The following is a 25,674-nucleotide window of genomic DNA, read 5'->3' as shown; positions in this document are numbered from 1 at the left end:
TGTCGTCTATCACCTGGCCTGTGAGCTGCCCCGATCCCACCCGCTAACGTCGCTGCTTGCCAAGCGCGGTTCGTTCGCGTCCGTCCCCCAAGTGCAGCCGGCGTGTGTTCCGCGAATCGTCCGGTGTGACCGGCGTGTGTCCCCCGAAAAAGACCCCCAGCGGTGGAAAACGGTCCCGTACCGGCCCGTGAGCTGCCCCGAATCCCCGCACCCGCAGTGTCCCCCATCATTTTGGTGCCGTGACCAGGATACCTCCTGGTGCGCGACGTCCCGTCCCGAAACACAACGTAGGACTTTGGAGGTTAGATAACCTCACTTCGTGGATCACGAGGTCGCACGTTTCCCACACGTGCTGTCTACTGCACTGCTAGTGCGCCGCGCCTGCCGCGAGGAAGTTTGGAGTGGCTGATTTGATTTTTACAAGGCCTCATTCCCAAGAGGTACCAGGTGAGTACCTCTCCAATCAAATCACCCCCCATTTGCGGTACTTACTGGGTCTTTACCCGTTCCAGCCTCGTCCATTCGTCCACGTGTGCCGCCCCGGAAGTGGCCGTGATGTCGGCGGCTGAAAAGAAGATCCGTCAGTTCGAGACGCGGCTGAAGGTGGTGAACGAGTCACTGGCGCGAGTGAAGCAGTTCCTGGACAGCTACGCGGAGGAGCAGAAAAGTGAAGTTCCCCTCCGGTTGGGCAGATTGGAGAAAACGCTCGAGACGTTTGAGTCGGTGATGGCGCAGTACGAGCAGTTGGACGACACCGACGTGTTCGAGAAGGGCTGCTTGCAGCAGCGTGCAACCGTGGAAGAGCTGTACTTCAAGTGCAAAGCACGCCTGCTCGAGAAACTGCCTCCTGAGGAACCAAGACCCCCCGCGCCCAACCCTGAAACGAATCGCCCTGCGCTGCTGTCTGGCCTGTCGAACGTGAAGCTCTCGACAATCACGCTCCCGGAGTTCGACGGCGACTACAGCAAGTGGCTCACGTTCCACGACACGTTCCTCTCCCTGATCCACTCGTCGAGTGAGATCTCGTGCGTGCAGAAGTTCCACTACCTCCGGTCGTCACTTTTCGGAGAAGCTGCTGGCAAGGTCGCGAACCTGGAAATCTCCGCGAAGGGATACGCCATCGCTTGGGAGACCCTCACCAAGTACTACAACGACAAGAACCTTCTGCGGAAGAAGCACATCCGGACGCTGTTGAAGTACCCCAAGATCCCCAACGACTCCGTCGAAGCACTGCATCGGATCGTCGCCGATTTCCAGTGCCACACGCAGACTTTAAAGCAGCTTGGGGAACCGATCGAGCAGATGAGCTCGATCCTAATCGAGCTACTGGAGGACAAGTTGGACGACGCTTCGCTGAGTGCGTGGGAGGAATCGATCGGCCAGAAGGAGGAGCAGTCAACCTTCAGCGCGATGATCGAGTTCCTGCAGAGGCGCGCACGAGTGCGCGAGACGATCCAGATCAACCGTCCGCAGCAGGTCGCACCGAAGTCCGGAAGCCACAATCCCGCGCCCAAGAAGCCGTTCCAGACCCGCGTCAACTCGAACGCCGCAGTAGAAACCCCGCCCAAGACCTTCCCGCTGTGCCCCGCCTGCGACAAACAAAAGCACTCGATAATGGACTGCGCTGCGTTCAACGGCATGACCGTTTCGGAGCGCATGAGGGTGGTCACGGACAAGAGGCTCTGCAGTAACTGCTTCCGAAGCGACCACTTTGCCCGGAACTGTCGCTCGAAGTACCACTGCAAGCACTGCAACAGGCGCCACCACTCGATGATCCATCCCGGCCCCGGATTGCAGGACACGAACCCCATCGTAGCCACCCCCGCAATGAACCCCGCTCCCGTGAACGCCGCAACAAAGTCGAGCAGCGCCAGCGTGCTGCTGTCGACCGTGGTGCTCGCTGTTTTGGACAGCTACGGCAAAGAACACCTCGCCCGTGCCCTGCTTGATACCGGATCCCAGCCCAACGTGATGAGCGAACACCTGTGCCAGCAACTTCACCTTTTCCGCAAGGTTGCGAACGTCCCCATCTCTGGTGTTGACAGCACGATCACGAACGCCAAGCACATGGTCCGCACCGAGGTCAGATCCCGTGTCAGCCGTTTCGCGGAGACTTTGGACTTTCTCGTGCTCCGCAAGGTGACCTGTGAGACGCCGCCCGTTACCATTCCGATCGCCCAGTGGAAGATTCCGGAGCACCTGGCACTTGCTGATCCGGAGTTCAACGTGTCGCGCAAGGTCGACATGATCATCGGAGCTGCTCACTTCTACTCGTTCCTGCTCGAAGGCCGGATCCGTCTGGCTGGCCCAGTCCCCCTGCTTGTCGAGTCCGTGTTTGGATGGATTGCGACGGGCTCAGTAGAGGTCAGCAACGAAGCGGAGCAGCAACCTACGGTATCCTGTCATGTGGCGACAGTGGAATCCGTGGACAAGATGCTGGAGCGGTTCTGGGCTCTCGAGGAGGTCGGCGTTTCGAACTACTCGGTCGACGAACACAAATGCGAAACTCACTTCAAGGAGACGGTTGCGCGCGACGAGAGCGGACGGTACGTGGTCAAGCTGCCGAAACACCCCGACTTCCAGCAGATGATCGGCGCGTCGAAGACGAACGCTGTCCGCAGATTCCGGTGGCTGGAGCAGAAGCTGGAGAAACAACCTGAGCTCAAGCCGCAGTACCACGAGTTCATGCAGGAGTACCTGACCCTGGGCCACATGCACGCTGTTACCGACGACGCCGAAGACGAAACTTCCCGAGCATGCTATTTGCCCCACCATCCCGTGATCAAGGAACAGAGCTCGACGACTAAAGTGCGCGTTGTATTCGACGGTTCCGCCAAGACCAGCGCGGGACACTCCCTCAACGATGCGCTTCTAGTCGGACCCGTGGTGCAGGACGAGCTCCTGGACACTGTGCTGCGCTTCCGGAAGTTCCCCATCGCCCTAGTAGCCGACATCGAGAAAATGTACCGCCAGGTGGCGGTGCACCCTGAAGACCGTCCGTACCAGCGGATTGTTTGGAGATTCGACCCGGAGCAACCCATTACCACGTACGAGCTGGCCACGGTGACGTACGGTTTAGCACCATCGTCCTTCTTGGCCACGAGAACTTTGCTTCAGCTGGCAGACGACGAAGGCGCGCAGTTCCCCCAGGCCAGCGCTGCCATCAAGAAGCACATGTACGTGGACGACTTCATCGGCGGAGCGTACACCGTAGACGACGCGATACTGCTGCGCTCCGATCTCTGCAAGCTGCTGCTGAAGGGAGGATTTCAGCTGCGTAAGTGGTGTTCCAACTCGCTCGCCGTCCTGGCGGACATTCCCAGCGAGCTCCTTGGAACGCAGTCGTCGTTGCAGTTCGACCCCGAAGAAACGATCAAAACCCTTGGCATCAGCTGGGAGCCCGAAGCTGACGTGTTCCGGTTCGTTGTCTCGGTTGTCTGGGACCTGTCCCCCACCAAGCGCAACATCCTCTCCGTAATCGCCCAGCTGTACGACCCCCTCGGTCTGATCGCTCCCGTTGTCGTACTCGCCAAGATCGTCCTGCAGGAGCTGTGGTACTTGGCACTGGAGTGGGACGCGTTGGTCCCTCCGGAGTTGCGCACAAAATGGTTCGACTTTTGTGAAGGGCTTTCGCACCTGACCAACTTCCGCATCGACCGCTACGCCTTCGCCCGCAAATGCTGCTACGCCGAGCTCCATTTCTTCTCGGATGCGTCCGAGGTGGCCTACGGAGCAGTCGCCTACGTGCGCTCGGAGTCGCCGGACGGCAAGATCAAGGTGAGCTTGCTAACATCGAAGTCGAAGGTGGCCCCCCTCAAGAAGCGAAGCATACCCCGCCTGGAACTTTGCGCATTCTTTCTCGCCGCGCAAATGTACGTGAGAGTCGTCGAAGCCCTGGACGTGAAGTTTCAAGACGTGTACTTCTGGACCGACTCGGAGGTGGTTCTGCAGTGGCTGAAGTCGGCGCCCCGAAGATGGAAACCCTTTGTCGCGAATCGCATCTCGGAGATCCAGATCATCACTCACGGCGCAAAGTGCCTGCACGTCGCCGGCTTGGAGAACCCTGCGGATCTGGTTTCCCGCGGGATGCCGGCGGAGAAGCTCGTCAACAGCCCCAAGTGGAAGTTCGGAGCGTCCTGGTTGGGCAAGCACAAACCGCTGTGGCCCCCGCAGCGCGACCTCAAAGGTGCGCTCCCCATCGAAGAGCAGAAGGAGAAACCCATTCTGGTTGTACAAACCGCCCCGCCCAACCATGTCTTCACCATCTTTTTCTCGTATCGACGCCTGCTGAACGCAGTAGGCCTCGCTTTGCGTTTTGCAAACAACGTCCGCAAGCCTTGCAAGCGGAACACGGACCGAGTTCTGTCGGTCGTCGAGCTGGAAGCCGCTAAGGTCGCTCTCGTCAAGATCGTCCAAGCCGAGACGTTTCCGGAGGACCTCAAGCTGTTGCGGAAAGGCCGACCTGTCGCACCAAAGTCCCCTCTGCGCCTGCTCAACCCATTCTTGGATCAAGCTGGTGTGATACGCGTTGGTGGCCGGTTGTGCTTGTCCGACGAGCCGTACGCAGTGAAGCACCCGATGGTCATCCCTGGCTTCCACCCGTTCACGCGACAGATGCTGACCTACTACCACTTGAAGGTGATCCACGGTGGCATCACGGTGACGCTCGCCAGCGTCCGAGACGAGTTCTGGCCGTTGAACGGCCGCCGCGCGGTGCGCAACGCGATTCGCCGCTGCTTCAGATGTTGCCGAGCGAACCCCCAACCCATCCAACAGCCGATCGGTCAGCTGCCCGTCGCCAGAGTCACCGCCAACGAAGCGTTCACCTGCACCGGCGTCGACTTCTGCGGGCCGCTGTATTTGAAACCAACGCACCGCCGCGCCGCATCCCGCAAGTGCTATGTCGCGGTCTTCATCTGCCTAAGCACTAAGGCCGTCCACCTGGAGCTGGTCAACGATCTGTCCACTGCAGCGTTCCTGATGGCCCTGACCCGGTTCACCTGGAGAAGAAACAAGCCGAGTCACATCTACTCCGATAACGGAACCAATTTCATCGGAGCCAAGAACGTCCTTCACCAGCTGTACCAGATGCTGCAGCCCGGACCCGAAAGCGACAAGATCGCCAAGCACCTGGCGGACGACGGTATCCAGTGGCACCTGATCCCCCCGCGCGCTCCCAACTTCGGCGGTCTCTGGGAGGCTGCTGTTAAGGTGGCCAAGAAGCATCTCGTCCGGCAGCTCGGAAACTCACTGCTGTCCTTCGAGGAGTTGACCACGGTGCTCACTGCGATCGAAGGCTGTATGAACTCGCGCCCCCTAACCCGTCTGTCGGAGGATCCCAACGATCTGTCCGCGCTCACCCCGGCCCACTTCCTGGTGAAGAACATGATCCGCCCGCTTCCCGAGCCGGACGTGCGCGACGTCCCGTTGAACCGGCTGAACCAGTATCAGCGCATCCAGGCCTACTCCCAGCGATTTTGGCACCGCTGGCGGAAAGAGTACCTGAAGGAGCTCCAGACGCAGTACAGCAACAATCCCCGGCGTTACGATCTGGACGTCGGCTCCGTGGTGATCATCAAGGACGAGTTGCTTCCACCCGCCCGCTGGCCGCTGGCCCGCGTCCTGGAAGTGCACCCTGGACCTGATGGCGTTACCAGTGTGGCCACGCTGCGAACCGCCGGAGGAATCCTAAAGCGAGCTGTCTCGAAGATCTGCCCCCTGGAGTGCGCCGACGCAGCCGAAGAAGAGAAGTGATTTGTTTAGATTGTACTTTTGCTTAGTTTGTAGTTTGTTTTGAAAATGAATTTTCAAGGTGGCCGGTGTTATGTTGGGTATCAAAATTGAATTATCCCTGTACACATAAACACAAATAGCGCACAGCGCTACCTAGTTAGGTGAGGACGGATGACAGGAGGAAAAGATGACAGCTAGAACTGTCATCGACGGGTGAAGGAAGAGGAAAAGGGTTAAGAAGAAGAAATTGTTTAAATCCCCACCAATAAAAGTTTTACACTCGCACAGAACGGTCGAGTTTTTGCCCCCCAAAGTGCGCCGCGTTTTTAGTCGTCCGATTGGACGTTCCCCTCCCCGGAAAGTGATCCCCCGATAGTGTCGTCTATCACCTGGCCTGTGAGCTGCCCCGATCCCACCCGCTAACGTCGCTGCTTGCCAAGCGCGGTTCGTTCGCGTCCGTCCCCCAAGTGCAGCCGGCGTGTGTTCCGCGAATCGTCCGGTGTGACCGGCGTGTGTCCCCCGAAAAAGACCCCCAGCGGTGGAAAACGGTCCCGTACCGGCCCGTGAGCTGCCCCGAATCCCCGCACCCGCAGTGTCCCCCATCATCCACCCAGAAGCAGTCTTAACAGTTTGATTCCGTTTGAAAACCTACTGGTTTATTGCAAATCTTCTCTGTTTTTTGGATCAGCTTTGCTAGAATTTGCGATGTTTTTTTGCTACACTAGGAAGAAATGTAAGATTGCATTATCAGTCAGAGAACTTATCTGCGATATCGCAGAATGACACTCTCGCCGCAGTTCTTCGTCACCCGTTAAAAAGAAAAAGCGATCGAAACTTCAAACACACACCATTTTCCAGCCAAAAATGTCAAAAACTAGACAAAATAAACCACATACCACTGATTATAAGACAGCTCATTTACCAGTAAGAAAAAGTCATGTTTGTGCTTCCACTTTTGCCTCGAATGACTGGACAATATGGGTATCAAACTTCTTGGATTTTGATATTGGTGATGTAAATTGCCATTTTGACAGTATTGGCCTGGAGTGGCTGGTGCCCTCAGGAAGGTTCTCCCGGGAGGACATTTACAGAACCATACGATTTTGGGCAATATGGGCAGTTGGTCATCGTTGATCATGGCCGTTCATGGTCACCCGCGACAGACACGGACGACGAAACAAAGAGAAACGCAAAATGCAACTTTTTCTATTTTTTTTTTCGTAAAATCGCGATTACTCGTGATGGTTACTTGCAAACCCCTTATGTTTACATATCACATTTTTTGTAATTCTCTGCTCTACAACTTTGTAGGACATTGTTACACTCTAAAAAATTAGAAGTTAGAAAAAAACACGAAATTTAAAAATGAAAATATTTGATCTAAATGAAAAAATTGACCCTCCTGGGTCAATGTAGATTCGAAAAGTACATTAAATTTCCCATAAAATAACATGTTCCAAAAAAATTCAGTTGAGTAACGGAAAATTGCAGAGTTTTAAAAACTTTTTTAGTGTTTTTGCCTTCCTGAGGCAAGGCTATAAAATCACTCGAAAAATGAATTTCTTAAATACACCTCCTAGATATACCTTCACGTATACCTATCGACTCAGAATCAAATTCTGAACAAATGTCTGTGGGGATGTGTGTAGACATGATTTTTTTTCCACGCGATTATCTCAGAATTGGTTGAACCGATTTTGGCCGGATCCGCCTTATTCTGTTCCGTTTGAGGTCCCCTAAGACCCTATAAAATTTTATTCTGTTTAGTGAAGTACATTTAAAGTTATTTCATGAAAAAGTTTTTTTGTAGCTACAAAAAGGGTGATTTTTGCATAACCTCAAAGGCCGGGTCTTTTTGCTTACGGGCGAAAGTCGCGCAGCATGCGTAACGTCATGATTCGAAATCCGGACACTTAGTAACATATCATTTTTGTTACAGCTGGCAAAAAATCATGTAATAAGTTAAAAATGTAGAACAATCATCAGGATGTAGTAAAACAGTCAGTTTCAAGAAAATGCATGCAAACTATGTCTTTACTAACAATTTCATGAGACTTTTAAAATTCAAATGACTTGTTGTGCTTCGAATCCCGGACACTGATAAAAGCTGATTCGAAATCCGGACACTTTTGCTTCGAATTCCGGACACTCGATTTTACTTATTAATCGCACAAATTTGGACTGAAATGTTAGTGAATGGCATTCTTTAGGTCTCAAATAAGCTGTTAACATCAAAACAATAGATAGTTTATATAAAAAAATGCTAGAATTTAAGGAAATCGATACCATGAATTTCTGCTTTGCCTTCCCGGTGCTTCGAACGCCTATGAAATATTTCAAGTGAAATGTTTCGCATTTTTGGTATACTTATAATTTTATTCTACTTAATTGTTTTTGCATTAACTACAGCGTTCAAACAAACTTTAAATGAAAGTTGATGTTGGAATTCATCAAATAACACAGTTTTGACATTGCATAATGCGAACCTATATCCAAATAAATGATAAAACAAGATGAAGTGTCCGGGTTTCGAAGCGTCCGGGAATTCGAATCATGACGTTATCGTCCTGTTGCCACATTGCTTAAGCAGTGTCTGCGTCTCTTCTGGAAAAAGTCTGTATTAATTATGATGCTGAATACATCATTTTGTCTCGACAAAGATTTACACGAACTTTTTACTGAAATATACAACTCATAAGACATTGTTTACTAAGACTAGAGGGATAGCATGCAATTCCATCGTGAATCTAATGTTGGCATATCAGCACTTTTGAATTCAATTACAGCCCCCCCTTTTCTCTTTTATTTCGGAGAGTTGGTAAAAAAAGAATTGAAAATTGCTGTTCTGGTAAAAACGATAATTATAAAAAAAATGAAAAAGTGCTCATGGTCGCATCACCTACCACAGTGAATCCTGACCTCATACACATCTTACTAACCCCCTCAAAACTAATGTGATACTTTGTCGGAGACGCAGCCGATTCAGCGGTCCCATCACTCAAGTATCGGCTAACATTCCCATCCACTTCCCCGTGTCTTACCTCAGGTCGTGGCCGGCGTCAGTATTGATCAGCACGATAGGGACCTTTGAAAATTGCGAAGGGGTGATGATTGGTTCCTACTTTTCATCTGTGGTCCACGGAGCAATGTTTGGGGGTCCTGGGCAATAACGAAGTAGCAGCTACGGGTAGACACCAATGCTATGCTATGATTTAAGCGTGACATACTTTATGGATGACGCCTAATAGACGATTTAATCTAAAATTTTGCCATGCGTTTTTCTCGAATCATCGAGTTGATTTACGAGTGTCACGTTATCTTTAGATGGAATGTACCAAATTAGCTAAAATTTGGGGTGAAGACTCTTAAGACAAATGCCGTGTGAAAGATGAAACTTGTTTTTTTTTTTAATTTTGCTTCTTAAAAATACTAATATTTAAAAATCTGACGATTTTTGATATGAAAAAGGTAAAAATATCTTTTTAAAATAATGTTTTGAAAATCGGAAAACCGGGACTGGTATAACAAGTTTTCACCAACATTTTAAAACGATTTGGTCAAATCAGTATTGAGCTATCGTGGCATCCGTTTTTGAAACTGCTTCATATAGCTATCTCAACAATGATAAAACCAAATAACTTCAAATTTATTTTTTTAATAGATGAAAATGTATAGTTAAATGCTCTAAAAAAAGAATTTAAAAAAGTCTAAGTTTGTGCTCCAACCAACCCCAGATATTTTTGCCGATACATGTATGTAACCCCTCAAGAGAACAACTAGCCATAATTATTAGTTGACTATCTAGTTTTGTTCAATTACATCAGAAAATGTATTAAGATGTAGAAGATGATTTGATATTATCAGAAGTAATACGAAATAATAGACCTCTCCAGATTCAAATCAACCCCGAAATTGAACTTCCTCCCGAATTTCCCTCCGCTTTTCGCTTAAAATTAATTCAATACCAGCCACTCCCTACCAACTGTCGTCGACCAGCTCCGTGGAGCCAGCCTGGAAACGAAAACTCAACTCGACACCCGGAAATCAAATCAACTTTCGTCTGCCGTAATTGATACGCGATTTTCCACCCAAATAGAGGCAGTACTGAAGGCAGCGGTGGCATCAGCAGAGTTTCCACCAAACAACAGAAAGTACAGAAGCAGTCGTTGGAAAACTCGCAGAAAATTCCTCCCACTTTTGCGAGGCAGGAATTGTCTTCAAGTTTTTCAAACTGAAAATAGCTCTCTTGCAAAGACAGCTGGCAGTGCGACTTCCGCTTCAATTACTTTCCGGGGAAAGTCTTTCGATTTTCCCTTGGCGGCATGGCTTCCGTTGCAAGGAATTGACTTGGAGAGTGCACGCTTCAAACCGTACTTATCCCTCAGAGCTGCAAAATTGTAATTTAATTGCCGGGAAGGACCATGCCGATTCGGCTGGTGAACTAATTTTGGGCTTTGGAAAAAGTTTGTATGTGTGCTGGGTTGAGTCATCCAGAGGAGAGGTAACCCCTCTATCTTGGTTTCTTATGCGCAAAAATAGGGATTTCCCTAGGGCGGAATTGCTTCCGTAGGAAGGTACTGTACATATGAGTTAGGGTTAGAGGTGCGTGTTTGGTTCTTGGCACTATTTTTCAATAAGTTGGCAAATTAGGTTCACTAAATTAAAAAAAATTATTCGATTTTAAGTTTATCTCTAATTTTGAACAGCACAATGAATTATTTTAAAGACAAACAGAGAAACCTTCCTATAACAAATTCGCATTTATTTAAATCTTTTTTCGCATATTTCAGATCCTTTCAAGTTTAGCCCATCAGCGATAACGGCTCTGAACCCAGCCGGCACACACGGGGCTTTGATTTACTGAAACCAACAACCCCACCCACCCTGGATCCCTCGCCAATATCGTATCGTTGCGAAAACGAAAAGAAAAACAAAAACATAACCCAAACACGCGATTTCCACGGGCCGCGTGTCGACCAAACCTTCACCCACCCTCCGTTTCTTGGTCCTTAAGGACTACACGAGAACTCGGTGGACATGAAATATCACTTTGTGACTCCGGGCGAAGGAACACGCACACACTGGTAGAGAAACTAGGAGCGCGGGAAGATCAGACAAAATTTAAATTTTTGCTAAAGAAAGTACGAAGCGATGGGGTTTCAACTGGTCGGCGACTTAAAACGAGGATTTTGTGGAAGAAAATGAATTTGAATCATAAAAAAACAAGTAATAACTAAAAGAAACAGTTTGAATTATATATAAAAAATCTTAGACTGCGGAGCATGCGTATAAGTTCAAGGAATGGCGCATTTTTTTCTATAATTTTCCTTAAAAGGATTTTAAAGTTGAACAGTTCTCTCAGATTTCGGTCATTCATTTTTTTCGTATTTTTTAATTCGACTGAAACTTTTTTGGTGCCTTCGGTATGCCCAAAGAAGCCATTTTGCATCATTAGTTTGTCCATATAATTTTCCATACAAATTTGGCAGCTGGCCATACAAAAATGATGTATGAAAATTCAAAAATCTGTATCTTTTGAAGGAATTTTTTGATCAATTTGGTGTCTTCGGCAAAGTTGTAGGTATGGATATGGACTACACTGGAAAAAAATGAAACACGGTAAAAAATTTGGTGATTTTTTATTTAATTTTTGGCACTAAAACTTGATTTGCAAAAAAACACAATTTTTAATTATTTTTAGAAATTTTTGACCGAGTTATGATTGTTGAATCAATACTTTTTTTTCAAAAAACCGAAATATTGGTCGAAAACATTTTTCAACCTCATTTTTCAATGTAAAATCAAAATTGCAATCAAAAAGTACTTTAGTGAAATTTTGATAAAGTGAACCGTTTTCAAGTTAAAGCGATTTTTTAGTAACTTTTTTGAAAATCGTCGCAGTTTTCCATTTTTTTTTTAAATTAGTGCACATGTTTGCCAACCTTTGAAAAAAATATTTTTGAAATGCTGAGAAAATGTTCTATATATTGCGAATTTGTACTTTGTCAATACGACCCTTAGTTGCTGAGATATTGCCATGCAAAGGTTAAAAAACAGGAAAATTGATGTTTTCTAAGTCTCACCCAAACAACCCACCGTTTTCTAATGTCGATATCTCAGCAACTTATGGTCCGATTTACAATGTTAAAATATGAAACATTCGTGAAGTTTTCCGATCTCTTCAAAAAAAATAATTTCGAAATTTTAAAACTGAGACTAACATTTTAAAAGCAATTTTAAAATGTTAGTTTTGATTTAAAAAAATATAAATATTGTTTTCGAAAAGATTGGAAAATTTCACGAATGTTTCATATTTTAACATTGTAAATCGGACCATTAGTTACTGAGATATCGACGTTAGAAAATGGTGGGTCGTTTGGGTGATACTTGGAAATCATCAATCTACATGTTTTTAAAGCTTTGCATGGCAATATCTCAGCAACTAAGAGTTGTATCAACAAAGTTCAAAATCGCAAAATATAGAGAATTTTCTCAGCTTTTCAAAAATATTTTTTTTTCAATAGTGGGCTAACATGCGCACTAATTTAAAAAAATGAAAAAACTGCGACTGTTTTCAAAAAAGTTACTTAAAAATGGCTTTAACTTGAAAACGGTGCACTATATGAAAACTTCACTGAAGTACTTTTTGATAGCAAATGTGATTTACCATCGAAAATTGAAGTAGAAAAATTTTTGCGACCGATATTTTGATTTTTTTTTAATCAGTATTGATTAAAAAAATCATTTTTCGTTCAATGATTTTTTGCACAAACTGGAAATTTCTGAAAAGTTGGCGTTTGATGTCCTCCAAAACATATCAAAAAATAAAAAAATTGTATTTTTTTTGCAAATCAAGTTTTAGTGACAAAAAGTTAAATAAAAATCACCAATTTTTTTTACCGTCTATATATTTTTTCAGCGTAGTCCTTATCCATACCTACCAGCGTTGCCACATGTACAGATATTTTTGGCACAGACCAAACACTCAAACTAATTATTTGTACAGTTAAAATACACTTGAGTAGTTTTTGTAAACTGCACTAAAAAGATAAACATTTTTTGCATCTTTTTACATGTTTAGTTTTTGATAAAAATGTTTTTCTTTAAAGTTATACTTGATTGAGTGTTTGTTCTGTGCCTAAAATATATGTACGTGTGGCAAGCCTGATACCTACAACCAAGGGTCCTGATTGCTCAAAATCAACCGCTCCATTCGCGAGCACAAATAGCAGGCGACGCGATACTGCCCTCATGAATTCCTACCGTTTGTCACTCTATCATCATTCGCACCCGAACACTCTCTTTTCTACTCTTCTCTCTCTCTGATCGGCTCAGTCTCCGAACGGTTCAGACAGGCCGATCGTCTCCGATCACTCTGAACTGAAAACATTTTTTCTCTAATGCGCTGCGTTATACTCATTGATTTGGGTTGCCTAAAATCAATGTTATCAATTAAATTGTTCATTTATTTTGATTTCATAACATTATAGACACCATTCAAAGAAACTTCCACCAAGAAAAAATCAAATTGATGGCAAACTGAGGGCGTGAAGACAAAAAGGCTGCCGCGCTGGCATTTTGTGAGAGTGGCTCTTCGCTGAGCATGGTAGTGCGTGAGTGTCGTCGAGCGACGGAGTAGGCAAATATTTTCACGATGTATTTGTTCGCTGAGTGAACAGTTCGGGCCACTCGCTGGCTGCTTGCGAGACTCATTCGCTCATGAATGCTAGCGGGTTGGAATAGGCGATGAGTGAGTGGTTTCTGTTCATTGAGCCGAAAATCAGGACCCTTGCCTACAACTTTGCCCAAGACACCAAATCGATCTGAAAATTCCTTCAAAAGATACAGATTTCTGAATTTTCATACATCGTTTTTGTATGGGCAGCTGCCAAATTTTAATGGAAAATTATATGGACAAACTAATGATGCAAAATTGCTTGTTTGAGCATACCGTAAGCATCAAAAAAGTTTCATTCGGATCAAAAAATACAAAAAATAAAATTCTAAAAAAAAGACCGATTTCGTAGAGAATAGCTCAGCTAAAAGATCATGGTGTTAGCTTTAAGTAAGACATTATTTTTTGGAGCTTGGAGTTCTTCTTGGATTTTGACTTTTTTCAATCGATTTTTCATTTATTTTGATTTATATATTTTCATTTTTTATGTATTATGAAAATATTAAACATAATATAATTTCGAAACCAAAGACAGTACTATGACCTGTTAAATTCTGCTTTGATCAAAAACTACACGCAAAAAATGAGATCTCCTAACCGTGAACAAAGTTCATACCATCGAGAACCAGAAATAAATCTGTAGAGTTTTTATTGAAGCAAAATTTAAAGACTTATGTTAAAGGTTGTACTTTTTATTCCTTGTTCTTGATGTTATGAACATTTGTAGTGCTTGCGCTAACTCCTGTTTTTCGAAAACACCTTATTGATTTAAGTTTTTGAGTGTTTTGAAGATAAAATATCGTGCTTTTATAAATCTATATGCTAAGATTTTAATTAATTTTAAATTTAGAATATTCAAACAATATTGAACATTTTTCAGTGTACTCAATTTATTTCTTTTGACTTTTACTATTTTCGGTAATTTGTTTTTACAATTTAATTTAATATGGTTTAGGCAGCCGTACCCTAAGATGATATGCAAACCTTTCTTAAGATTTAGTTAAAAAAAAGCTTTAAAAAAGAGGGTGACCGTATGCAAAATAATAAACTTTTCAAAACTGTCGGGATTTCTGTAAGATTTTTTTTTTAATAATTGGATGCCTCTGCGCTTTCTTGTACTAAGAGGTATCGAAATATCAGCGCGAAATTTTTACAAGTTAAGGGTAATCAGTTTACAAAAGTTTTTTGTTCCTTTTTACAAAATGTATTGTTACGTTCATCTTATTTCGAGTACATTAATGGCTTAGGTTTTTTTTTTTCTTAAGGATTGAAAATGGGTTAACGGTAGCAGGAAAAAAAACTAACAAACTTAAGTTCAGATATTGTAAAACATTCTTGAAAAAAAAATCAAATTCCGCTGGAGCTTCTAACTATATGCATTAACATGAAATAAGAATGAGCACATTTTCTTTAGATAGTGTAATAAAAAATCCCATTTTATCCAATTAAAAACCTGATTTTTGAACAAATCGTTTCAAAATGTTTGTGAAGACTTGTTAAGCAGGTCTTATTTGCATTATAAAGACAGATCTTCAAAATATTAGTTTTTTAAGTAAAAATATTTAAAGTTTGTCGTATAAAAATCGTCAGATTTTGAATTTTGTGCATTAAAAAAATGCAGGAAACAAGGATTATTTAATTTGCCTCTCGAAACAAAAAAATAGTACTTACTATTAAAAACATTGAAAATGGTATCAATAGTTTTCATGATATCGTAAGCTAAAAATTAAAGATGAGTAACTTTATTTTTTATTTTTTTTTCAGTTTTTATAGTGATGTGTTTTTAAGCCCTTTTTTATTTTATCCCTGAAATGATTATTTATAAAAGAGCCTAAGTAATTTTTGCTTGCAGTATGATATTACATCTATAAATGGGGTACTGGGAAACTGTACAGGTTCCCCGCAATGAACTTTAAATCTAATTAAAGGGTTGTGTAGGGGACATTTTAAGAAAACTTTGTTGAATAAAATACGTTCCCAGAACAAATCCTGACTGTTTGGCAGCTGTTTAAATTGAGATACATTTTGGTCAAAAATGTCCTCTCGAAAAAGCAACCTAAAATTTTTTTTTATTGCTCGAAAAGTAACTGAATTTCTAAAAATCTCCACTTTTAATGTTGCAGCATGTCAATACGTTTCCTTCAAACAAGAGCACTGTTGAATGATTTGTTCTGATCCTTTCTTTGTATTTGAGCATCATTTTTAATTTCATTTGAATCAATGTCACCCCTTCTAAGAGGTGAAAATGGGACAATTTTCAAACGATTGGCATTTAGTAGAGTTCATCAAGTTTCACCATAATTTTGAAAAATATTGATAAACTATTTAAGAACAATCCTACGTTATCAGTTTTTTGAAAACATTTGAATGATTTTTGTAAAAAAGCGAACGTAAATAAAAATTAAATTAATAAAATAACTAAACATAAATCATTAAAAAAATAACGACCAATTTAAAAATAAGGAGTCAGTATAACAAATATTTTGTACATTTTAATGTATGGATTTTCCAACAGCTTGGTAATGTTTAAAGTTTGTCGATCGTATTGAATTTTGGGTTAACACTTTTTGCCTTTCTTACTTAAGAAAGGTATAAGATTTTTTTAATTAATTCGATTCGATTATGGCCATGCAACTACAATTTCCCAAAACTATCACCTTCAGTACACCGCCAGGATCCTTCTTTAACTTTCCGTTGTCGCACTGTCCAAGACAAACAAGCGCCAAAAGTTTAAAGAGTTCCTCGAGTCCTGGTCGTGGTCGCACCGAAGCAGCACAGCTCAGCGTCGTCCGATCACGGCACTTTTGCTAGACCCCGACGTGAAGCATAACAACAGGCGCAAGGGGCTTCGCCGTTTCGTTTCGTCGTTTCGCCTGAACGTAGATCTTCTGATTCATGCTTCTTATCCGCTGCCACCACACCGCTGCATGCAACCTTTCGTTTATGTTCCGGATTTCCCGGCCTGAAGTGGTTGGTTTGGCTGGGGGTGTGAGGATTAAGGGAAAGGGGCTCACAAAGCGTTTTTCCACTTCTTCTGTTGTGCACCATTCATCCATTCGTTCAATATTTACACTTGATATTTGTTGTTCGAAATTGCAAAAAGCAGCAGCTTGAAGTTGGTAGAGCTCAACCCCCTTAAGGGACAGACTACGTCTTAGTCCCGGATTTCGAGGGTTAGGTTAGGGGGAGTCACTGTTCAAAGCATAAAATATTCACACAGAAAAATAAAATATTTCTAACCAAACGGATATCTGGTCTCCGAATGTCACTCCCCGGTCCAGAACAACCATGGTCTGGAGTCATGGTCTGTTTGGTTTGTGTGGGGACAAGGCCAGCCCCTCGCTCAAATGAAAGTCAGAAACAAAAGCCCTTTTTGCAAGAATTGTCACTGTTTCAGCCTTTTGTCCCTTATCGCACCCTCCCACTTTTTTGAGGGGCAAGGCTGGTGCTTGTGGTCTACCACCGGAGATCCGAAGGAGTTGGAGCTGAAATGTGCATCGCCGTTTTCTTCCAGAAACCACAGACTTTAAATATTAAGAGGTGGAGAAGGGTAGTGGGGGAAATGCAGATAGTGACAATGAGCAGACTAAATTTCTGCTGAATGAAAAGCCAAGACTGTTCCTTTTGGATTGCCTTTGTCGATGCGCAAAACCTAAGGATTGTGGGTTCTGATTCAGAGATATCACAAGAAAACAGACCTCTGGCACTGTTGATTTATCTTCAAGCTAAATTTGAATAAACTGAAATTACTTCCTTCCCTTCGCAAAAAGGATGTGAAATTATGACGTCATAAGTTGACATATTTCAACTGAGAAAGCAGTGAATCTGTATTGGAGCAGGAAAGAGGATCAACACTGACAGAAATATGTCAAAAAGACAGTAGGATGTGTTTGAACGAAAGATCTCACTACTACACTAAAGCAAAATAAAGCAATAGTTGTGTGATTATGACAACCAACAAACAATACAGCAGGGTTGCCAGTGAAAACTTCAAACTATTTTTCTACATTCTATTTAAAATAGTTCCAAAGCAAACATTATTCTTCTCCCCAAACAAACTCATACCTTGCTCAACTCTCATCGGAATTGCACATTTTCCGGGGGCTTTGTTTGCATTCCATACGGTCTGTGATCTCTTCATGCACACACACACACACACTAATCTGGCCTGCACTTGTGAGTAATTTTCCAATTTTCAAGTGAGTGCACTATTCACACTCACATCTCAGTGCATGTGCGGTTAACTCCCAGCAGAAGAAGGGAAATGAAAATGTCTGGGAGTTGAAAATCCTTTGCAAGTTAAATGCACTCAATGACTGCAGGAATGAATTATGCAGAATGATCCGAGGAACGGTTGTGGTGTGGAAAGTAAAATGTTTGCTTTTCATAGAGCGACATATTTTTGAAGGCATTGAATCGTAAAAATGAGCAAATTTTGAAGTTTTAAAAGGTATTTTCAGATTCAGATCTTCTTGTCTTCTTGTCTTCTTGTCTTCTTGTCTTGTTGTCTTGTTGTCTTCTTGTCTTCTTGTCTTCTTGTCTTCTTGTCTTCTTGTCTTCTTGTCTTCTTGTCTTGTTGTCTTCTTGTCTTCTTGTCTTCTTGTCTTCTTGTCTTCTTGTCTTCTCGTCTTCTTGTCTTCTTGTCTTCTTGTCTTCTTGTCTTCTTGTCTTCTTGTCTTCTTGTCTTCTTGTCTTCTTGTCTTCTTGTCTTCTTGTCTTCTTGTCTTCTTGTCTTCTTGTCTTCTTGTCTTCTTGTCTTCTTGTCTTCTTGTCTTCTTGTCTTCTTGTCTTCTTGTCTTCTTGTCTTCTTGTCTTCTTGTCTTCTTGTCTTCTTGTCTTCTTGTCTTCTTGTCTTCTTGTCTTCTTGTCTTCTTGTCTTCTTGTCTTCTTGTCTTCTTGTCTTCTTGTCTTCTTGTCATTCTCTAAATCAGTAATTTTCTTGCGCATTACTTTGTTTATTTCTGAATGTCGTATTCTAAACCAACCAAAACGAATCGAAAATTGGCTCAATACTTCAATCACAACTCGTTTCGCTACATTTCCCAAGGATTCCCTCCGTATTTGCAAGACTTCACGTCGGTAATATTTTACGCCACGATATAGCCCAAACGATTGCTTTTATGAATAACTTTCTGCTCAGGAAGCGAATCCTTACCAGGATCCTTGCCCCGCTAGTAACCCGTTTGAGCATTGCCATCACGTGCCACTCTTTACACGTGTTCCATCATTAGCAATCATAGGCGTAGCGAATGAAAGAGGCACAATCCCCCTTCCACCCTTCAACCCTCAGAATCCATATTGAAGGCCTGTCACGCATTCTGCGCCCAAGTCAAACCAGATACAGGAAGCCAGATACTAACCAGAAGAGAAGCCCGGCGTTGGCAGCATCCGGCGCTATCAAAAGCTTTAATGTTCTCTAATGAAGTCAGAAGACCGTTGAGATGAAGAAAAAAGCCCGCCAAAAAGAAGCGATGTGGGCTGATAAAGGACGGTCTGGGCAGAGGAGGGCGTAATGAAGTTTCACACGCATTACGATGGTTTTTGTGCGTGTTTGGGTGATGGGCATTACCGGATCGTGAAGAAAAAGATCAAGCAAGAGCTGCTGGTAACATCATTACAAATTAAAAGACAAGATAACAAAACACGATAACAAAAAGATAACTACACCAAAAGACAACAAAACAAGAAGACAACAAGACAACAAGACAACAAGACAACAAGACAACAAGACAACAAGACAACAAGACAACAAGACAACAACAAGACAACAAAACAAGAAGACAACAAGACAACAAGACAACAACAAGACAACAAAACAAGAAGACAACAAGACAACAAGACAACAAGACAACAAGACAACAAGACAACAAGACAACAAGACAACAACAAGACAACAAGACAACAAGACAACAACAAGACAACAAGACAACAAGACAACAAGACAACAAGACAACAAGACAACAAGACAACAAGACAACAAGACAACAAGACAACAAGACAACAAGACAACAAGACAACAAGACAACAAGACAACAAGACAACAAGACAACAAGACAACAAGACAACAAGACAACAAGACAACAAGACAACAAGACAACAAGACAACAAGACAACAAGACAACAAGACAACAAGACAACAAGACAACAAGACAACAAGACAACAAGACAACAAGACAACAAGACAACAAGACAACAAGACAAGAAGACAAGAAGACAAGAAGACAAGAAGACAAGAAGACAAGAAATCAAGAAGACTTAATTAGACTTTATCGTTACATCTGGATTTATCACATTTAATTTAATTCTTGCTGGCATTGCAAAGTAATTAAAAAGCACCACTAAATAAAGCGCATTGAAGCCAGGAAACCCACTACAGCAACGGTCAGCTTGTCTGTATAATATCTCTCCACTTAATTTCAGTCGTTTACACCGGACTTCATCCCGTTTCCCCACCAAAATCTCTTCCACAAGTCCCTCTAATCCCCCCTCAACGTTTCGCAAAATTAATTATGAAGCGTTGTAAAATATTTAAAAAGCAATTTACTTTGCACAACTGCACAAAATCCTCCCATTTCGCTGTGCCCCACAGGATGAGAACTCATCTTTTGATCGGTAAAAGTGCAACGAGACGAGCATCGAACCCAGCAACGGAATGAATAATATCTGTTTATCCTGATGTCGAGGAAAAAGCTGATGGAAAGCGTCCCCCCACCCTTTCCCCCTTTCCACCTTCAATGACTTGGGAGCTTTTCGGAAAAGCAGCGATCCCCAGCTGAGTTGCCATTCTAGAATATCTGGCTCGAAGCAAACTTCAGCCATCAACCAAAAAAAAGAAAGCCAAAAACTGATAAAAAATAATCCGTCCAGCTAAAGATGGTCGGTTAGTTTGGGGTTCTGTTTGGTTGCCGGCAGCATCCACCATCAGCTCACAGAACCAATATTTGGCCGGGAAAACTCGATAGGGGTCGGGGGCGTCAGGACAAAATAGCCGGGGCGATTCAATGATTTTTCCTTCTTTTTTTGTGCTGTGTGTGTGTGTGTAGAGCGAACCCGCCAGGACACAGTGGAAGGGAAACGGATATTGAAAATCAATAAAATTAATCCGATGCCCTGCGATGGACAGTTTTTGGATCCGGAGAGGGATTGGGGATTGGGAATCGTTGCAGCAACTTTTCGTCGTCTAGTTTGGTAGCCATTAGATAACTGTCGTTGAAATCATGGTAGGGAAGTTGGGATGGATTCCACCAGCAAGGATCAACTGATTTGAGAAAGATTGATCTAATTTGTTTAGAAAATCAATCGTTCAAAGAAGCTACAAAAGTATTGAATTTCAGCATAAAACTTTTCTGTTACCAACACTTTAATAAATAAACAGAATTAATTAGTTGAGCAGTTTTCTACGGAATCGGGCTTTTTTGTTTAATTTTATTTTATGTATTTTTTAATCCAACTGAAACTTTTTGGTGTTTGTCCATATAATTTTCCATACAAATTTGGCAGCTATCCATAAAAAAAGATATGTAAAAATTCAAAAATCAGTATCTTTGGAAGTATATTTTTAATCGATTTGGTATCTTCGGTTAAGTTGTAGGTATGGTTATGGACTACACTGAAAAAAATGATACAAGGTAAAACAAATTTGTTGATTTTTTTAAACTTTTTGTCACTAAAACTTGATTTGCAAAAAAACTATTGTTTTTAAATTTCTGATATGTTTTAGAGGACATCAAATGCCAACTTTTCAGAAATTTCCAAAATGGGCAAAACATCTTTGACCGAGTTATGATTTTTTGAATCAATACAGATTTTTTTCAAAAAATCGAAATATTGGTCGCAACAAATTTTCAACTTCAGTTTTCGATGTAAAACCGAATTTGGAATCAAAAAGTACTCTAGTGAATTTTTGATAAAGTGCACCGTTTTCAAGTTATAGCCATTTTTAGGTGAGTTTTTTGAAAATAGTCGAATTTTTTTAGCTGAGAAAATTCTCTATATTTTGCTTTCATCAACTTTGTTGATACGACCCTTAGTTGCTGAAATATTGCCATGCAAAGGATTAAAAACAGGAAAATTGATGTTTTCTAAGTCTCACCCAAACAACCCACCATTTTCTTATGTCGATATCTCAGCAACTAATGGTCCGAATCACAATGTTAAAATATGAAACATTTGTGAAATTTTTCGATCATTTCGAAAACAATAATTTTAAAATTTTCAAATCCAGCCAATTTTTTCTAAAGGGCGTAATATTGAATGTTTTGCCCTATTGTCGAGCTTATGAATGGGCCCTAAACTAAACTAAAGGGATTTAGAATGTTTAAATCCAAGATGGCGTCCAATATGGCGGAGACGGAAAATTGAAAAAAAAAATTAATTTAATATTTAATAGACAATCAATTCTTCAAATTTGGCTAAAATGAGGTCGCAAAACTCAAATTTGATGTTAAAAATAAGAAAAAGAAAAAAACGAAAAATTCTCTTGTTCGTTTTTCGATTATCCAAAGTCCCATACAGATAATCGAACTTCGGATAATCGAAACTTCAGATAATCGAGGCTTCGGATAATCGAGTCTGGACTGTACTTATTTTGTTTACTTTGTGTCAACTAAATATTGATCTGTTGGTGTTTGTGATATCTGCCCAATATGTTTTTTTCCCTTGTTCAGGTGGTCATTTTGAGCAACTTTTAGTATTTTTAATTTGCAGATTAAAACATATTTGAAAGTGTATTTTTGACGATTTTTTTAACCGAAGACCAGGTTATGTTAATACCTGGGCTTGCTATTTTTATTTTTTTTTTTGCCTCCCTCCGCCCCTTGACTTTGACCTTATTAACCATTACTCAAATTATTCTGTATAGTTTTCAATCGACTTTACAAGATTTTCATTGGACATGTTTGTTTTTGTGAATAATAATTTGTTTGCTTCCTGATTTTTTTAAGGAATTTTTGAAGGAGACTTTAAAAGCTGTACAAAAAGTAAAAAAATACTGTCTGTTGATTTTTACAACCATTTTTGGAACGTGCATTTAATTCTAAATTTCAAATCAAATCATATCTAATTCATTTAAAAAGCTTTTATTTTATTTCGACAACTGCGCAACCACAAAATATACCAAATCTTAGAAAAATTCAAAACGCAGGAAAAACTAGCTAAACTTTAAGGATACCTTTTATCCAAATTCCGGATATCCGAAAGAGCCCTTACTCACGGTAATGTTTCGACCTTTTAGCTGTTTATAGCTCCAATTTTCAACCGATACTGATGGTTTGCATTACACTCAAAAAAGAGAAAGTGAAACCCTCTCATCGAAATCCCAAAATCGGACGATGATGATAACATTATATCTGTTGCGTGATCATGCGTGTATGATTACTAGGGTGGGTACGTTTTTCAAAAAGTTCTCGGATCAAGTTTTAGTATGGTTCCCCTTGTAGGGCATGCCCATAGGGATTTTCATGCCAAATATCAGCTCATTTGGTTGTAAACTGGCTGCGCGCATCAGGGTTAAAGTTTACATGGGAATTACTATGGGAAATTGGAACTTTTTGTTAAAACGCTCCTACAGGTCTGGAAAAATCACGCGCCAACTTCTGGTATGGTCAAGCCTAAGGGGAATGGTCTGGAGAACACTTTTCCCGAAGAGAGCATATGGATTCGTTGTCCCTAGACTTGGCGCATCAGCAAACAATCCGATGTCTCCGGAATCAACGGTTTTCCCTGAAAAAGCATCAAATTTTCCTTAGCATGCTATGCAAGCTTGATGAACACCGCGACGCCATACTTCAGGCAGCTACACGTGGTTAAAATATTTGCAAAAAAAAACGAATTTGCTATGCATAGATTCAGAATTCGACTAAATAATATCAGGACTGCTCGAAATGATCATTTTCTAGTTAAAAGATGGTTTGCAATTGAATATTTCAGCCATTTCTCACCCACGTGGTAGCTGCCTGACGTATGGCGTCGCGGTGTTCATCAAGTTTGCATAGCATGCTAAGGAAAATTTGATGCTTTTTCAGGGAAAACCGTTGATTCCGGAGACATCGGATTGTTTGCTGATGCGCCAGGTCTAGGGACAACGAATCCATATGCTCTCTTCGGGAAAAGTGTTCTCCAGACCATTCCCCTTAGGCTTGACCATACCAGAAGTTGGCGCGTGATTTTTCCAGACCTGTAGGAGCGTTTTAACAAAAAGTTCCAATTTCCCATAGTAATTCCCATGTAAACTTTAACCCTGATGCGCGCAGCCAGTTTACAACCAAATGAGCTGATATTTGGCATGAAAGTCCCTATGGGCATGCCCTACAAGGGGAACCATACTAAAACTTGATCCGAGAACTTTTTGAAAAACGTACCCACCCTAATGATTACATTCAGACTGGGGATTTTTTTTCTTCTGCCTGCTGCCCCCGAAAATGGTCGGATAAAAAATAACCCCATTATCTGCCAGTGTGTCCTGACCATCATCGAGGAGGATGGTCACTTTGGGGTCGTCGCAGCAATTGATTGGATGAATGGAGTGCGGCGGCCCCCATTGAAAATTGGATTTATACAGTCGAGGGCTGTCCAATTTAGATTTCGATTTAGATATCGGCTTTCAGAAGCTCTCGGGATGGTCAGCTACTGGTGTTGGTAGGATTTTTCGAGGAATTTGAGAATTTTACGTTTCTTTGTAAAAAAACAATGATTTTGTTTTTTTTCTTCAAATATTCCTATTGATATTAAGCAAAATGTGACAAAATGTCATTTAACCCCAATTATAACTGTAAAATTTATGACTAATTATGCTCGACAACACCGTTCAAGTGGCAATTCACAACTCATAAATTGCCCCCCCCCCCCTTACAAAACCTCTAAAAGCCAAGTGCTCTCTAGTTTGGGGGGTCGGGGTCATCCCCAAAAAACGCCTCTTGAACGCATCCCACCTAAAACGCATTCGCGTGGAAAAGTGAGGGAAAACTAATTATTTTTCCACTATCGCGCTCAAACACACAGAGCTTGGCCACATCAAATGCAACCTGCTGAGCTGCTGTATTTGTGTTAATGTGAGTGTTGGCACTCATGCGAATCTCGTTTATTGGGGCAGCATACGGAATTTTGGCTATGAAAACTAGGTTTTCAGTGAGGCGTGAGGGATTGAGGGGTGAAATGGACACAAAAAGACAAAAAAAAAAGACAAAAAGACAAAAAGACAAAAAGACAAAAAGACAAAAAGACAAAAAGACAAAAAGACAAAAAGACAAAAAGACAAAAAGACAAAAAGACAAAAAGACAAAAAGACAAAAAGACAAAAAGACAAAAAGACAAAAAGACAAAAAGACAAAAAGACAAAAAGACAAAAAGACAAAAAGACAAAAAGACAAAAAGACAAAATGACAAAAAGACAAAAAGACAAAAAGACAAAAAGACAAAAAGACAAAAAGACAAAAAGACAAAAAGACAAAAAGACAAAAAGACAAAAAGACAAAAAGACAAAAAGACAAAAAGACAAAAAGACAAAAAGACAAAAAGACAAAAAGACAAAACATCTTTGAATCTTTTGTTAAGCTTTCCTCAATGACCCCGATGGCCTAGTCACAACCAAAAATTTCGCGAGAACCGTTCCACGTCAGCAGCTTAGCCTTTTCCGGGTCGCAAAAATGCAAACGAGTTCGGGAAAAGTTTGCCTGCGTTTGCATTTCAAGCACAGTTTTTTCACCGAGAAGTGTTATCAAAATTGTTTTTTGTTTTTAGTTTTAGTTGAAAATATATGTTCATGGCTTTCTCGTTAGCTTTATCGAAAGTTGTGTCCTCGTACACTGGCGTTTTTTTTTGTGAATAAAATTCGTTTGAAACAAACAGCTCCAATCAAGTGCCTCTATTCAGCAATATCTGTTCGTAAAGTCAATCCTTTCGTGGTTTAAATCCGAAAAAATATATATTCACAATATCGAACAAGTTGTTTCGCAACAGGCTTATGAATAGAAATATCGATGCTGAAGCCCGTCAGAATGAGCAAAAAGCTTTATATTTCTCTCTCTTTTTGAGTGGCAAATCCTCACGAATTCCAATCACGTTATCGTTTTTGGCGGAAAACTATTCTGTGAAACGAGATGAGAGGAAATGTTGCAACCCACAAAAACCACCAACAGGCGGGCTTTGGTTCATCCGTTTGTGAAATTTCGTTTCACGATTATTTGCATCAATTGGATGCATTTTTGGAGCGAGTGAAGTGCACAAAAGTGCAACTATTTTTTGGGTCGAAAAGAGTCAGGAGATTTGTA

At 42.0% G+C, this 25,674-nt stretch overlaps 2 protein-coding genes across 2 annotated transcripts in view; both read left to right on the top strand.

Annotated features, from left to right (window-relative positions):
* LOC6032562 (protein tincar) overlaps nt 1-25,674 on the top strand; it is a 283,715-nt gene that overhangs the window by 9,367 nt on the left and 248,674 nt on the right. The gene's annotated exons all lie outside the window — the stretch shown is intronic.
* On the top strand, nt 39-6,359 carry LOC119768980. Its single transcript, XM_038260846.1, has 3 exons — nt 39-447; nt 513-5,750; nt 6,110-6,359. Exons 2-3 carry the CDS (start codon nt 556-558, stop codon nt 6,357-6,359), a joined length of 5,445 nt encoding a protein of 1,814 aa, XP_038116774.1. The 5' UTR covers nt 39-447; nt 513-555.

The sequence above is a fragment of the Culex quinquefasciatus genome, chromosome 3 (genome assembly GCF_015732765.1).
Source record: "Culex quinquefasciatus strain JHB chromosome 3, VPISU_Cqui_1.0_pri_paternal, whole genome shotgun sequence".
NCBI lineage: Eukaryota > Metazoa > Arthropoda > Insecta > Diptera > Culicidae > Culex > Culex quinquefasciatus.
Note: the sequence above shows the minus strand (reverse complement) of the source record. Positions and strands in the feature narration are given on the sequence as shown.

Coding starts and splice junctions, on each gene's coding strand:
- LOC119768980 (XM_038260846.1), top strand. CDS start 556: ATGTCGGCGGCTGAAAAGAAGATCCGTCAGTTCGAGACGCGGCTGAAG. Junction 5,751..6,109: donor GACGCAGCCGAAGAAGAGAA/GTGATTTGTTTA, acceptor ATCCCCCGATAG/TGTCGTCTATCACCTGGCCT.